The 16,708-nt window shown below is 40.0% G+C and overlaps 1 protein-coding gene across 1 annotated transcript in view; it reads left to right on the top strand.

Moving 5' to 3' along the window:
• Window positions 1-16,708, top strand: part of disc1 (DISC1 scaffold protein) — a gene marked incomplete at its 3' end in the record, with an annotated part of 36,413 nt that overhangs the window by 1,835 nt on the left and 17,870 nt on the right. The window contains 8 exon segments of the mRNA XM_005946830.3: window positions 2,104-2,972; window positions 4,570-4,639; window positions 6,022-6,178; window positions 6,761-6,857; window positions 7,272-7,504; window positions 12,096-12,150; window positions 14,994-15,096; window positions 15,272-15,460. Coding sequence (XP_005946892.3) covers window positions 2,104-2,972; window positions 4,570-4,639; window positions 6,022-6,178; window positions 6,761-6,857; window positions 7,272-7,504; window positions 12,096-12,150; window positions 14,994-15,096; window positions 15,272-15,460 — 1,773 coding nt within the window.

Raw genomic sequence — 16,708 nt, 5'->3', positions numbered from 1 at the left:
TTAACCTAAGGGTGCTGAGGAGGGCCTCTTTAATCTCCAAAGGTAAATAATCTCGCCTCTTCTGGCTGACATGCTTCTTTTTCTCAGGCTCTCTGTACAGTTTCTTCAGCACTGATAACATGCTGCAGTGACAATGCTGTTGCAGAGAGACTGTTTTATCTTTGGTGTTGAACCACTCAACGTCACTGCTTGCTTGTTTGTATATTCTGCCTGAATTCCCGGTGAACTATTTTAGCCCAAAGCCCGACAGGAAGTAGAAAAAACCTCTGAGGGGCTTCAGCCAAAAAATAGATGCCCCTCTGACATACACACAAGCCAGCAGACACAAAACAATGGGCCCTGAGGCATTTCCTTCCCCTTAAACCAGGAAGAGCTCTCTTTGTGTAATCGAAGTATGGCGAGGATACAGTAACACCATCATGTCCCTCTTCTTTCGACTCTTAGTTGTTGTAGAGGCCTTAGTATAACATCTAGCCACACCAGATGGTAGACAGTGTGCGGTTGTAGCTGTAACCTACAGATGGTGTTGGGTTTCTAACATCAGTTATGGACCAGTGGCCACGTCTGCAAGGACCCTCTAATGGACCTGTGTGTAACCCAAGCTCTAAGTGACACTGCACACACACAAAAACACTGTGGCTACAATGGGAGCATCCGTGTGTTACTTTCACTTGAAATACTGCTCTCACTGGTGTCTATTTGAGTCTCTTACAGTCTCATGGGATAGTTTAGGAGTGGCATCGTAGGAGGTTACTGGGTGTTGGGAAGTGGGCTGTGGTTTGCTCATCGGTCATGCTTTCTTCAATGCCCCGCATTCCTGTCTTGATAATTGTGCTCCCACTGCAAAAAACACATTATTTGTAGAGGTTTACAGTTGCGTAAGATGTTGTTTTTATGTGTTTGTTTGCGTTTTCTACTTTTGGATTTGTTTTTTATCGTAGTTAAAGCGTTTAACAGGCTTTTACACTGACAATAGTACAACTGATCCCAGTGTTTTCAGCACTGTCTGTGTGCCTCTGTGTGACTTCAGTGTTCGCGAGTGGGAGGAGAAAGCGAGAGCCAGAAGTGAAAGAAGGAGCAGCGCAGCTGTACACAAAGGGGCTGTTGATCCCCAGCATTTGAGCGCGCCTCCTCGTCTGAATCCTAAACATGATATGTATTAATCACGTGGCCCTGCAGCAGGTGTCTAACTCCCGCCACAATCTGGCCTTTATCATTACGCTCCACTTTCAGACCAAACGCTGTTTGCATGCATGTTTGTATCACTTCTTGTTACTAAGATTGGCAGTGTCTGTGCTTCACAAGCTATTTCGGTTATGCGCCATTTACAAAAAACATGGCTTTCGTAATAACTGAAAAGCTTTGAGACAAGCTATGAGTGCAGTGCAAGTGGGTTTGATAAAGCGAGGGTAATCAGTATTGTTCTAAACAATCCCTCAGTTTATTGCTTTGACTGGAAGACTCACAGGTTATAGCACCCACTCAGAAATAGATCTCAGGTAAACTTTATCAGCCTTACTGCTTTAAGAAAAAGAGAGAAGCTGAGTGGTTATAAAAACAATAGCGTCATCAGTGCTGGTTTGTTAGTGGACCAACATGAATCAGACCTTGCCTGTGTGCCCTTTGCCCTATATTTCAGTGAAATAGACCGATTTAAGGCTCCAGATCCAGGCGTGAACCCCCTGCTATGTTTTGAGAACCTTTCCTCTGAAGAATTTTGCTATTTGCAAAAATAAACAAATGCAAATCTAACCTCAGAATATATTGTTCATGCATCTGGTATCCCACAGAGAGGCATGTCTTAACTTATAAATGACTGTGCAGCTTTGGTATTTCACAACAGCTGGAGCAGAACCCTGGGAAATGTCACACATCTGCCCAACGTTTAAAAAAAAAAAAAAAATTCAGTCCATTAGGCACTATCTTTAAAAACAAGGTCATTTTGCTGGATCACAGCTGCTTCGGGTACTTGTGTAATTAGTACACGTAGCATTACATCTTCCTGCTCTAGCCCATGGTTAATCCTACCAGTTCTATGAGGTCATGCGTTATCTTCCTCATGGCCATGTTGTCAAGCTTAATGGTTAATCTCTGCATCGACAGGTGGCAGAGCATCAGGGACAGCTGGCAGCTCCAGCCGTAAGAGGCTCCACCGAAGACCAGGGTACATGAGAGGAGAGCAGTGCAGACTGCAGAGCGCCACTCAGGAAGAGGAGGAGGACGTCGGGACAACCACTTTTATTACCAATGGAAAATCAGGACGTGACGCTGACATAGCTGATGCAACTAATGATCAAAGGCCAAGTCCAGCTCCTGCAGACAGTGTGTCTTTAATAAATCATCAACAGCCTGATAAACACACGTGTAGCTCCTGGAAGACTCAGAGCTTTGTCTGCTCTGTTACCCACCCTCCTTCCCCTGTGGACTGCAATTCTAAGAGTACATCCAGCCATCTGGGCCAGTCCTCACTGCCCAACAATGAACTCAGGTTAAGTTCGAGCCTGGACACTCGTTCAGAGCCAGAGGACTCTTTTAACTCCAGCTTCAGTTTCATCCAACAGTCTCTTACCTCCAGCCAGAAAACAACCACCACACCCACACAAGAGCAAGAATTAAGTTCATCAACAAAAGCATCTGACCTGCCTCAAACAAAACCCGAAACCTTACCTGTCGAGCACAATTTCTCTAAGCAGTCGTCTCCTGCTCAAACACTACCTGGAGGAAAGTTTTGGCGAGAATGCCTGTTTGCCACCCACGTAGAAAGATCCCACGTGCCTGACTGTGAGGCTCAGTCTATTGATATAGAGGCCACCTCCTCACTCTCCCTGGACTCGGACAGTACCTCTGCCTCCTCTGTCACCTCAGGCTACGAGAGCGCTACACCTGCCTTGGAGCAAGGCTGGGATAACCTGCTGAAGAAGTACGAGGGCGTGCTGCAAGACTGCCTCCAAAACAACCGCACTCACACCAAGGTGGGCAAGACAGACTCATGAAATTCACATATCAGTCATTCAAATTAATCTCCCAACAAGGTCTAGAGCAGCGACGTCAAACTCATCTAACACTATGGGCCACATACAGCCCACTTTGATTTTAAGTGTGACGAACTAGTGAAACTCCACTTTCTGTTTAGTAAAGTTTAACTAAACAATTTTCCCAAGAAGAAATTTCAACAGTATGTCTGTTCTATATGATAAATATGTAAAATAACAGAAAAAGTTCTGGCACCCCTCACTTTCCTATATTTATAATAATGTTCTTTTATTTCTATAGTAGAAATTTCTATGATGGACATAGTCGATACAGGAACTTCTCTGTCATTGAATTGTTTTTCTGTTATTTTTGACTATTTGGTGTAGTATAGATTGCAATGGGGGGTGGTGTTTGTCAATGGAAAAAGCTGTATATCCTAGGAAAATACAGTTAAAAGTTCAAAATCTATTCACTCCTTCACATTTTCCAAATTCTTCCAGTGGGCCAGATTGGAGTTTTTGCCGGGCCTTAGGTTTGACACCTTGGTCTACAGTCAAGATGAGACTAAACTACAGAGAGATGAATACTATATTAAATCAGGAAACCCGTATTTGCTTTCCTTAGTAGTTCCAGCTCATACCTTGATGGTAGATATGAAGCTACAGCCAGCAGCTGTTAGCCTTGTTTTGTTAACAAAATTCACCCAAGAGTTGAGTAACTCTGAAACTCACTAATCATCTCTTTATCCTATACTAAGTATCAGAACTAAGTTGCACTTTAAGACCTGGTCATGTATCGTGTTTGTTTGTTTACACTTGTTTTAGATGTTCAAGCTAACCAGCTAGCTTTTTCTAATAGCAGAACATTGAGTGATGCTGTATTGATGCTTTCTTGTTTTATTAAGAAAGACAAAAGCAAGCAGGTTTAGATTTTTCTGAAAGAGAAAACTAAGTATTCAACTCACCTACTTAACCAAACGTTTGGTTAACACTTTGTAATACTGCACGTGAGTAAGGACATAATTCCCCTGAAATTAAATGAAATTTAAATATAGTTTATTTGAAAATACAAAGTAATTAAATTTACAAGGAAATACTTAAAGATAGGTACACTAGAATAAGGGAATAACTGCAGGTATTTTATAGAAAAGAAGACAAATTATTCTGTAATTAATATTAAGTACTACCTAAGTACTTTTAATTAGTGTATAATTCATGCATTTTGCAAGAAATGAGAAATAATTGCCTTGTGAGTATTTTACAGAAAAGCAAACAATATATATTTTTTTATCTTACATTCTAAGCTTGAAAGTGATAAAAATGACCCCATATTTCATCTGATAAAAACATTTTTCAGTATTTGCTTTAGTGTTTTACATCTGATAGAATCTTTCAGGTCCTCCTCAAAAAAAGTAAAACGGTGAAGTACTGTAGTCAAGTTATTGTTAACGCCCTTTCCTCAGCTTGCTGACACAGTATCACTTTGACCTGGCAGTCATTGCACCCACCTTTTTTCTGCATATATTGACTGTTTAAAAGGCGATGAACTCTGGAGTTACTGTTGTGTAACCTGTACTGTCTTTTTGCTGTCTCTCAGATTGAATCCATGATGTTGAAGCTGCAGAGGCTCCAGCAGAAAGCAATTCTGGACGACGATTATGACGCAGGTAAACCAGTTTAGCCATTTCGGTTAAGGTTACAAAATAACGACTTTATGAATGATTTGATAAGATTCTATTTATCTTTTTACTATTTGTTTTTAAAAAGTAAAGTTTAATATCCCTAAACACAATAACTTAAAGTTAGAGAAAAGAGCACAGTTCAAAGTGAAAATATTCTGACTCAGTGACCAGAAAGCCACAGGAGCTTAACACGTGCTGTCCTTCTAACTCATGAGTGTGCTTGCACTCACATGTTTGGATCATTTATCACTTTGATGTCAGCTTCTTTATTAAATTTCTTGCTAATTTGCTGTTCACCATACTGAGATGACCTGTGTGAAAGAACATGTGAGAGATAAGGCACAGAGCTTTTTAGTGCTGACTGTACATCAGTAAGCTCTTTCCATGGTTGACTTACCTTTATTTTTATTTTTTTTAACTATCCTATAATGGTAAAACTAGAAAATCTTCAATTTATGTGGCTTAAAACAGAAAGTAGCACAGTTATTATGTCGACTCAAATCAAAATAAAGGGTATTTACAGAGAAATAAGGGAAGCTTTTACAGAAAAGTTTACAGGAAGGGGTTCCCCGTGATTATTGCAACGAAACAACAAAGCCTCAAACCTAACAAATATCATTTGTACTTGTACCTGACCTAGATATTGTAAAAAAATATAAACAATCAAACCAAAAACTGCATTTTAACCCATTTCTTTTATTTTGTGATAGAACAAATACATAAGATACATCTGCTTCTGTGGTTAACACATTTGCATTACACACAGAAGATCCCTGGTTTGATATCAGGAGACAGAAATCACTGGGAGGGTTTTGTCAGGAAAGGCATCCAGCCTAAAAACCCACCATATTAAAACCATGTGTGTCTATCTGCACGTGGTGACCCCTGTGAATAAGGGAGCAGCTTAAAAACCGGTTTAAATACACATGTTTCTGTATCCTGTAGATCTGTTCGAACGTGCTTATTATTTGGGTCAGTGTTGTATGCCTTGGCTGGTGTTCTCCTCGTCTATTCATTCTCTGACTTATACGTTTAGTTTTCTGTTTTTCCACTTGCACAGTGTTGGATTAAATAGCTGATGAGATTGGTTCTGTAAATTCTGTCTGTGTATGTCGTGCTTGCCATCTTTTAATTTAGCTATGAACCCGCCAGACTGGGATAATTCTAGTTTTAGGGTCATATGTGTTTACAGAGCCAAGAAATGCAGATTTTTATTCAGGATTCATAAATACAGCAAGGTCAGAAATGTGCTCCCTTTAAATGACTTCTAGTAAAGGGCTAGAACACAACACCACTTGCTGATAACTGGACTCCTCTAGCTGATGTTTTCTGCATGTTATTCAGCATGTGTGTATGTGTGTTCACAGCTGAGCGCTTTGGGAAAAAGTTAGAGGAGCTGTCTAAAGAACGAAGCACTCTGAAGCTGGGTTTACCCTCCCAACAGCCCAGCGTGGCGTTGCTCCTGGAGAGGCTCCGACAGGCGGTGGACAGCGCCCTCCAGAGGGCAGACTGCAGTCAGTACAGGTCAGTGCTGGTTTGATCATGTTAACTGAAACACTATATTTAAAACGTTAACTGCATACAATATATAAGGGGAATATAATATGAAATGTGGTTACACTGAAAATTACTTTTCCTGTTTTGTTTAGGACCTCGTTTTATATTGTGTGTCACTTAAACAAAAACAGATCTACTTTTATAGCAATAAACTCCCTTTGTTCAGGACATAATGGGGTTTATTTGAGTTCATAAGCTCATTCTCTCTCTTTTGTTGCAATATTGTAGCACAGATCAAAGAGGGGGAGCTCTCCAAAATAGCTCTTGTGACAGGAAGGAAATCAGGTGGGGCCTCTTCAGAGAGTATCCCGAACAAATATAAGCAAAAGGATTTTAGGTCACCTCTGATAAACAGCAGATTTTCCACTGTCACAGAGGTATTTGATGAGAATCTGTGGGAAAAAGTGATTACACACAACCATACTGTATATTACCCATCTGCAGCTCTCTTTAGCTTTGACTTACAGAGATTAAAAGCAACATTAAATGTGGATTAACCTCCTGAAAATGTTAATCAGAGCTGTTAAAAATGGTGTCATTTTGTGGCAGGGAGTGTGCAGAGCCTGTTGCAGGGGAGCAATCCGACTCATCACAGGGTCCACTGCAACGAAGAGAACGTCTGATACGAGAGAGACGGCTTGTCGAGGTAAATTCGGCTCATGTCGTTCCGCTTTGTACGTCAGGCTGGTCTGAGTTACTGCTCCTCTGAGAATTTAATAAAACAGCTTCTTTCCTTGCTCACAAAAGTGAATGAAATTTGTAAAATATGCATAGCTGTCAGCAGTATTTACACTGACAGTGAATGAGTGTGAACAAGATTAATTAATCTCACTGCTACTTTAATATCAAACAAACTATTGATTAACAATTCTGAAAAAAGCTAATAACTCACCAGTCAAGTTTCCTTCAGTTTCAGATTAGGTATTTGAATTTTTCATTCAATCTGCTGGCTTAAAAAACTGAAGGACTACTTCACTGTTGCTGATTACCTTCATAGAAACTATGTTATTTCTAACATACATGTAAAATGAATGAAATGAACATTGCTCCACCTCTGCAGGAGGAGATCGCAGAGCTGCAGCAGAGACTGGTGGAGCTGAAGGACCGTAGCCGGTGTCTGGAGCAGCAGATCCAGCAGGAAGAGCAACAGGTGGAGGCTGAGGAGCTGGAGGCCTCCGTGCTGAGGAGCTGCAGCACGGCTCAGCTTCGCGACATGAGCCGAACCCTCCAGGACCTCGTCGCTTCTGAAAATCGCACACAAATCTCAGTCTCTCGTCCTCCCTCCATGCTCAGGTCAGCGCCATATATGTGATGATTTGCTTGCTTAAATGTCACATTTGTGATATGAAAGGCTGTGTTTGCATGAGCCGAAAAAAAGGAAGTGGAAAAAGTGCAAGTGGAAAAATAGAGAACTAAACAGTTGTGTCTTTTTGAGCATAGTTAATAATAATGCTTTCATCTTGTTTGAGTGGTTGCATGAAATAATTAAAAATTTAGAGCCTCCTTTAGCCTCCTTTACAAAGCTGCAGGTAATGAATGAATGAAACATGCTGTTCCCAGGAACAGAAATTTACAAATGAGGATAAAATTATTATTATTTATTATATATGCGCAATGACATGCTTTAACTCTGTATTCCTCAAAGCTTACAAAAACCAAGAGTTATCCTCCAATTTACACACAGTATATAAATCTTCTCTGCCTCTAAAAAAGCACTGAGAAAGACTGGAACGAGAACTAGTCGGAGATGAGTCTAAAGAGCCCAGAACAACTGCCACGCTGAAATGTGCTAAGAACAACCTGGGGAACGATTGTTCATACTGGAAGTGCATCATTTGGTGAGATGAGATGAAACTAGAGCTCTTTGGTCACAGACAGAAGGGAGAGGCGTATAACCCAAACAGCACCGCCCCCACAGTGAAGCACAGTGGTGGGAGTGTTATGATGTGGGGATGATTCAACGTTTCTGGAACTGTAATCTCCTCAAAAACACTTCACTAGTAATTCTGTCCTCATCTGTATTTAGGGAAAAACTTCAAACGAGGGAATCAAAGCCTTCACTGCAGATCTTTGGATGTATTAAAGGCGTTTTGCTCTCCAGGATCTGCTTCTGCTAGCGAGCAGAATAGTTAAGAAAATGTGCAAATGTATGTGAAAAATGGAAATTGAGGTCTTGAGCATTGAGAAAACATTTTCACACCTTTTGAATTTTGCACGTCGGTATTACAGTTTCTCCTGTCGGTCGTTGGACTCTCAGTTTGATTGGTCGAGCCGGATCTAACACCTAAACTGTGAAAAGTGTCCGCTGATTGGGCCTTTACATGCATAACCTTTACTCAGAACTAGTTTGAAGGTAACATAATTTGTGTTGTTGTGTTAATTTGATGTATTTCTACTTACATATTTATATACAATAGAGGAATCGGCACAGTGTATGTCAGGAATGAGGAAAACAAGCCCTGAAGCTGACAAATTGCCAAACATCACAGCATCCTCCATGACAGCTATTTGTTTATCCACTTTATGATGGTTTCCTCCTCTGACAGCAGGAGGACTGGAGTTTTAAACATAATTCTTTACTGTAAATGTAGTAGAAGTATTTTTGTTACCTGATGCCAGCTTAATAGACAGGTAACGTTTATCCAGTGCAGTCAAAAGGTTTTGTATTCTTTCATTTTTCATAAAAACTCCAGGAGGTGCATCTCCTTATTTAATCTTACTCAAAATGTGCAGTAGAAGCCAGATTTGTATTTAATATTACTTTGATAAAAATATGAAAATATCAATTAATTTGGGCAAAATTAGCCACAGTAATGATAATTTAACCTTGTGCAAGATCTTGGTGTGGTTACTATGCATAAAGCATTTGTTTAGTACAAGTCTGTCAGATGTGCTCACTTCTTATGCAGTGGTCAGTATTTGTATTTGTGCAATACCTGGAACGGCCAGGTGGGGCTGCTATAGAGCTGCAAATGCTGGTGACCATGCAACAGTCTGTCCATAGGGTTTTTTTCTCTTTCCTCATGTTACATACATTTAATTAGCCCATTTTGAAGTTGATGTGTCAGTGGTGATCTGCTGTTTCTAAGTCATCGCCTCTCAGCTTCATCCATCCTTAGACAAAGTGGCACTTTGAATAAATCTTTCAGCAGAATTGTCAAAATCACACCATCACGTTTCAACCAAATCAACACCTCCAGTAACAGCACAGAAGACACCTAGCCTTGCATTTACACGAATCATTACCCTTTTTATCAGCTTACAGGCAAAATTGCTCACTTTGTTCGGTGATCGACAGGTCTGCCCATGCAGCACTGGATGCCTATTGTTCCTGGAGAGGTTCAGCTCATGTATTTCAGGTCTTTATAAACAAAAGCCACTGAAAAATGGATGTAATGTAAAGCAGTTTGCAGCCCTTTAGGAGTAACTTGTTTCTTAGATTCAGAGAGCACAGCTAGTTTCTTATCCCACGTGCCTTCAGTCTTCTTCTCTCACACCTGCTTGAACCTGCTTTGAATTTTAATGGCTTTTTTCTTAGATGCTAACGATCACTTTGCATCATATCCTCTGAAGTTAATAGCTTGCAAGGGAGCACTGTGGAAAGCCTCTCCGTCTTGCCACTCGTTAGAAAGACATGTAAATTGTACTTATCGCCTTCTTGGCGGTGTGACCCACCACCACTGGCATAATTTGATATCTGGCTTATTCTCACCCCGGCTGAAACGCATTTATTCTCGTTGCTGATTGAAATTGCGACCTCAGATTGGATATTCAGCTGCACATCTGTGGGTGGCTTGCCACGGGTCACCGTGATGATTGTGTTTCAGTCGCCCCTTTTCCAAACAACACAGGATATTTCTGTCTCGTATCAGTTTTTTTTTCCACACGAATACTGAATTAAAGAAATCCACTCGGTGCTATAAGGCTGATGTTCAGAGACAACATTTAACTCTGACTCACTCTGAGCATCAGCTTGAATAACATGGAGTGGACATAATGATTTTTGTGAGACAATTGGGACTGTCTCAAGGTGACTGTACTGTGCATAATGGATTTTATGCTCATTTTTCTCCATCTTGTAATTGATTTAGATCTGTCACCAAGTAGTGTGACCTTAATGGGTTGTCCTGTTTTCCCTTATTGTCTGAAATATTGGGCTAGAGTTGAATCCAACAGGCCAGTTAAAGAAAACACAAATATTGAGCCATATTTTATAATGGAAGGTGTTTTTCAGGTTCAGTCGTCTCTTTATTTTGATGTAGTTTATTTCAGGTCAGTATTCCAAAAAGGGGCGCACTCGCTCACAGCGTTTCTCTTTCTTACGCTAAAGTAAGCCACCCAGATGCAGGCTCAAGCTTCACTGGTTACAGCATTTGATTCCAAATGCAAAATTTAAAGCTCGTGTCCTCACAATGCAGGTCTCTTATGCTCGTGTTTGCACACAGTATCAGCTTATATGTATTTTTTTACAACCTAAGATGAACAGTGTGCAAAGAACTTACTCTGTATGGAGATACCCGCAAGTCTTTTATCTTCTGTATGCCAAGATGTTTAAGAAGCTAAGAGAGGTAAGAAAGTCTTAAGCTAACCCACATGAACTTGAAAATTGGTGGTGATGGTATGGCCTGAGCTCTTAGGAAGACATTCTTGTAATTTCTTTAAGTAGTCTTCAATAAAGTTCTCCAAGCTTCTTTAAGGACTACTTTGGATCTTGGCTGCCTTTTTGTTTTGTTTTTTGTAAAGATGATCCCACAACTCTTCATTAATGTTGAGGTCTGGGCTACAGGGAGGCCAATCCATGACTGATAGTGTTCCACTGTGTGTTTCTCTATCTAGGTATGTTTTTATTGCACTGGCGGTGCGTTTGGGATGATTGTCATGCTGAAAAATGAAGCTGTTGCCAATCAGACGCTTTCCAGATTACATGGCCAATCAAAATCTGATGGTACTTTCCTGCGTTTATAACTCCATTCCCATCACCACTGGCTGAAATGTGGCCATACACCATGACGGAGCCTCCACTGTGTTTTACAGCTGGCTTTAGACACTCACTGTTGTACTTCTCTCCTCACCTCCTTCGTATATGCTGATGAAGACCTTTTGCCAATGAAACTTTCTTCTTTAACTATCTAGATCAACAGTTATATGTTTGCCACATCTTGCTTTCTCTTTAACTTGTCAAGGTTTTTAAGGACACTGCACACTATGTCTGCACACTAAGTTTTTGGCTAAAAGTTCTTTGTAAGTCACCTTGTTGGTGCAACTATTCAACTAAACAAATGTGAACAAATGATGCGTTTTCATGACAGGCTGCTATGTTATCATATGTGTAGAGTACAACACTGGTTCAGACCTTAAATTAGATTTATTTTTTTGTCCGTGAATGATTCATAAGTCAGTTTTAAGTGGCTTAACAAATAAAAAGCTGTTCCTCTGAGAGTGGTCAGGTAAAAGGACTGGATAAAATGATAAAAATATGGCCAATGTCTAAAGAAAGACCTTGAAAGACCTTTAGACAGCCAGGAGAACGATTCCTCAAGAGCACGTTAAAAGACTGCAATCTAGATAATTAGCTGCAAAATATAAAGAAATGTCTCACTTTTGTGCATGGCTGAACTGGTCGTTGAATATTTGCTCCCATCCACTGGACAAACACTCTCAAGACTGTCCTTTAAAAAGTTATCCAAGGTTCAGTTTGATAGTTGTTAGTTTGCAAACCGTTAAGCGATTAGCTGCCAGACGAGTAGAAGCTAAAAAAAATAAATAAATACAAAAATCTAGATTGGAACAGGAGATATCATATTGATAACTCCCGATTTCATCCCCAAAATGGAAAAAATTACCTTTAGTCCTGCACTGTGACATTTATGTTTTTATTTTGCAGACTCCAGGAGCAGGAGCAGGCATTAAATCTGTCCATTAAGGAAGCCACTGCTAAGGTAAGCCACTGTTCCGCTGACTTGATTTATTCTATATCATCTCATTCTCTTCTCAGCATGTCGACGATGACTGAATGTGTGTGAATATCTAATAAGCAGTAAGTCAAAATACACATTATGTGTCTTGTGCGAGCTTTGGTGTTTTTAATATATGTACTAAATGTCAGTGTCTGCATTCATGAGCTTGTTTCTCTTTGACAAGGCAGTAAACTCTCCAGTTTTTTTGCAAGAGTCACAGGAGTTGTCATTTTGAATAAATCCTCCCTAAATTCTAAATCATCCGTAAAATTATTACAACACCTGATGATGAAAAAGCTGTCCGATTTGCTTAAATGCCCACTTTTAAAATCAACTAAATGAGTAAAACATGGCTAACGTAGTGATTTGAAGCCCGTGTCCGTTGTTTGTGTGTATACCTGGGTTTGCATGCTGCTGTGTAACTAGAATTCACTCATGCTTATCAAGGGTTTGCTTCTCCTTTGTGCTTCCTGCACAAAGGAGGCACAAAGCTGCACACGGTGTAATCAGAAGACCATAAGAAGCAAAAACTTGATTTGGATGTAGCAGCGGATCCTGTTAATGTTGAGATTTTGCACCACTTCTGTGCTGCTACTGCATTTAGATCTCTCTTGCACATATGCATCAGTACAGACGCTAAATGTGCCGTGAGTGCGGTCAGTGTCTGTCTCAAACTGACCTGAATTTTTCATGTCAAAGATGGTCACTGGTGATGAGAACTGAGTCAAATAGTCTCGGGTATGACTTTCAACATGGAGTTCATGTTGTTCAACTGTAAAATCCTGAGGCATCTGCAGGAGTACATGTAGAGCAAACAACGTCAGCTTTAGTGTGTTTCAGTGTACCACACTGGGTTCTAAAAACTCTAATCCCCACATCTGTTTACCTGCAATGTCTCTCCTCTTCCCCAAAAAGCAATTCATCATTTGGGGCTGCTTGGCAGTGCGTGTTGTCAGATTGACACTTTTAGGGTGAGATCCAAACCATGAGCTCATCTATACCTTGCTAGTACTGGATGATGTTGGACATCCATTAGCCTTTATTCTTTGTAGCACAGATTCAACAAGCTGCTGGAAACATTTCTCTGAGATTTTGGTCCATATCGACATGACGGCATCAAACAGTTGCTGCAGATTTGTCGGCTGCACATCCACGATGTGATTCTCATGTTCCGCCACAACCCAGAAGTGCCCTACTGGATTGAGCTCTGGTGACTGTGGAGGGCATTGAGTACAGAGAACTCACTGCCATGTCCACGAAACCAGTTTAAGATGATGTGATCTTTGTCACATATGTTATTCTGCTGGAAGCAACCATTAGAAGATGGACACACTGGTTATAAAAAGGTGAGCGTAGTCAGCAACAGTACATGCTCAGTTGGTAATAAGGGGACCAATCTGGGCTAAGAAAATATCCTCCATATTATTACACTTCACAACATCGCTTTCCTGTTCTTAGCTGACCATTTCGTTCACCCAGTGTGGTCTTCTGCTGTTTTTGCCCATATGCTTCAAGGTGAATGTGTTGTGTTCAGAGAGGCTCTTCTGTATACCTTTCTTTGTGATGAGTGGTTATCTAAGCTATTGTTGTCATCCTCTGTACTTTGGCATATTCATTCAGACATATGCTGCTTACTAGTTATTTTCTTTTTTTCAGATATTTTTATCCAGAAACTAGATGCATGGAATAAGGAGAGAGAAGTTAGCTTACAGAGTTAGCTCTGTAAAGCTACTGTCACTGAGTCTTTCAGAAAGCCATCATCAAATCACTGATTGATGTTGCCGCTGCACCTGAAAGAAATGTTGTGGGTTTCTACCCAGATATACATTTACCATCATCACAAAGTGCCCATTGTTAAGCTAAAATGAGAAGTTTGGTTCCAAGATGATATATTCACCAAGTGGAAAATTGCTCACCTGCTGTGACAAAATGATTGCTGACATGAAAGTAACTTTCGCTTTCTCCGCTGACTTTTTTGAAATTGACAAATAGCCTGATGTTTTGAAATTAAATCAGCGATGTCAGAATTTCTACAGTTTGAAAAAGCACTCAAAAAATATTTTCACTTCATGTAATGCATGAAATAAAATTATACAAGCCTGTTTGGAAAAAAAAAATCCGCTTTCTACATTTCTGTGCGGAGAAAACTCTCCGGGGATGTTCTGCCTCGGAAATAACAGTCTATTTGACTGCCTTTTCAAAGTGTTGCGCATAACTGTGTCAGATTTAAGGAAAACATGCGTCAGAAAATCTGGATCCAAATCTCTTTGAGCAGTGAAAATAAAGAAAAACAGTTCCTAAAAAGAAGGAAGCGGATTGTGGGGATTGTAGCTGTGGTTCAAAGTGTATACAATGGAAATAACAGAGGTTTAAAGGACAGGGTGAGGGCAGATGAGGGCCAGACGGGCTGATGGAGACCATCAGCTCCTTTGTGAATACTCAGGGCTGAGGTGCCGCATCCCCATCAGGCTGTGACATTCAGGGGCCTTTTCCTCTCTGACTTTCTAATGATATCTTTTATGAGGATTTCACATTTTCCAGTCTGCCCATGTGAAAGGAGAAGCACTCTCTTTCTTTCTAAAGGTTATAGACAAAGGTAACACATCGGCGTTGATGCTCTGCTGTGTATTCAAAGCAGAGCGAACACAGAAGGACGGAAATGAATTTGTAAGGTCTTGTAAGAATGAGTGTCAAAAAGAAAATGAAAGTGGAATTGGAAATGAGCTTTGCCTCCTGTGGGATCCATGTGTCTGCGAAGGTTTTGTTAGTTACCGCCCTCCCCCCCTGCTCTCTCCTCTGCATGTTCTTCTCTTTCTTTTCCTCAGGTGGTCATGAGTCAGAGACTGGGCAGCAGCCTAAGGAGGAAAGTCAGTGAGACTGAAACACAGCTTTTGGCACTACATGAAGCCAAACTGGCAGCCATCTCAGGTAACTTTCCACTCAACCACACCCCACTACATCCCTGCTGCATTACCCTTTTTTTTATTTACCCCATTTACTTGGCTCACCCACCATTAGCCTCACTTAATTACGCTATTAATGATCAAGAAGCTCGTTAATGGACGTTGTAAGCATAATGTGCTCCTGTGGTGCACCGGTGCAGGTAATGACTTCAGCAGTGCTAAGGAACTGAAAGCAGAAATGAAGGCGGTGTACCTGGAGCGGGACCGACTTGAGGCTCTGGCCAAGAGGCTGCACAGCCTCAGCTCAGGGAGCAGCCAGGAGCTCGCCAGGATGAAGGAGCAGCGGCAGCAACTCAGACAGGAGCTGGAGCAGAGGGAGGCCCAGCATGGTGAGTGGCAGAGGCTACCCAGTATGACTGACAACATCAAACCCTTGTCTTTACTATTGTTTAATTAATATATAAATATACAACACTGTTACTTTATTCATTTTTTTTTCTACAAGGAGCAAGACTTTATCACAATTTTTAAAAAGTGGTCTCGAGCAATAGTTCTGCAGGTTTTTCTTTGGGCGTTGGCTGCTTTTTCCTTCATTTTCAGTCCAGTCCTTGTACCTGATCACTTAACACTGAACTACAAATCACTGAAGCATAAAAACTGTGCCTAACAGTGCAAAGGATGAACCATTGTTGTGCCTACACATAACAAACAACTTAGCATGAGAACACAGTTTGAAGGGCATAAAATAGTATTTCTGCACTAACAATTGAAATTGAAATTGAAATTTTTTTATTTTTATTTATTTTTTTAAATTTCAGTCAACAACAACAACAACAACAGATTATAATTTTACATAAAAGTACTCAAACAGTAACCGAAAAAGGAATAGGCTGAAGCCTTATGGCTTATACTTATCCTATCCCTTACCCCCATAGAAATAATCAAATCCTTAACCAAGAAAATAAATAACATTGATAAATAAGTTGTATAACAGTTTGAAAAGAAATCAATGATAAATCAAGAAATTAAATCAACACAAAAAAATGTTAACAAACCAAATTTCTATGACCTTGTATAATACTAATTTTTAAAATCTTCCTGAAGAATGACAAAGAAAAACACGTCGTCAGTTCATCATTAAGTCCATTCCATAATTTCACTCCCAAAACTGACACACATCTATACTTAACATTGGTTCTCATTTTAGGCATTTCAAACTTATAAGACCCCCTCAAATCATATTTTCCATCTCTTAGTTGAAACATACTTAAAATACAAATTGGAACATTCTTTTTCATCACACGATATATCATTTCTAAAGTTTTAGAATATATAATGTCCATGAATTTTAACATAGATGATCTTACAAAAAACTGGTTGGTGGACTCCCTATATCCAACTTTATTTATTATTCTAATAGCTCCTTTTTGCAATTTAAATATTGAATCCAAATATGTTTTGTATGTGTTCCCCCAAATTTCTGCACAGTAGGTCATATAAGGCAAACAAAGGGAAGTATACAATAAATAAAGGCAGTTCTTAGTCAAAAAATCTCTTGTTTTATAAAGAATAGAAATAGACTTTGAGAATTTTCGTTTCACATGTTCTATGTGGGGCTTCCAACAAAGTTTATCATC

This window comes from Haplochromis burtoni, unplaced genomic scaffold (assembly GCF_018398535.1).
Source record: "Haplochromis burtoni strain Fernald_Lab_line unplaced genomic scaffold, NCSU_Asbu1 Contig_499, whole genome shotgun sequence".
Lineage (NCBI taxonomy): Eukaryota > Metazoa > Chordata > Actinopteri > Cichliformes > Cichlidae > Haplochromis > Haplochromis burtoni.
Note: the sequence above shows the minus strand (reverse complement) of the source record. Positions and strands in the feature narration are given on the sequence as shown.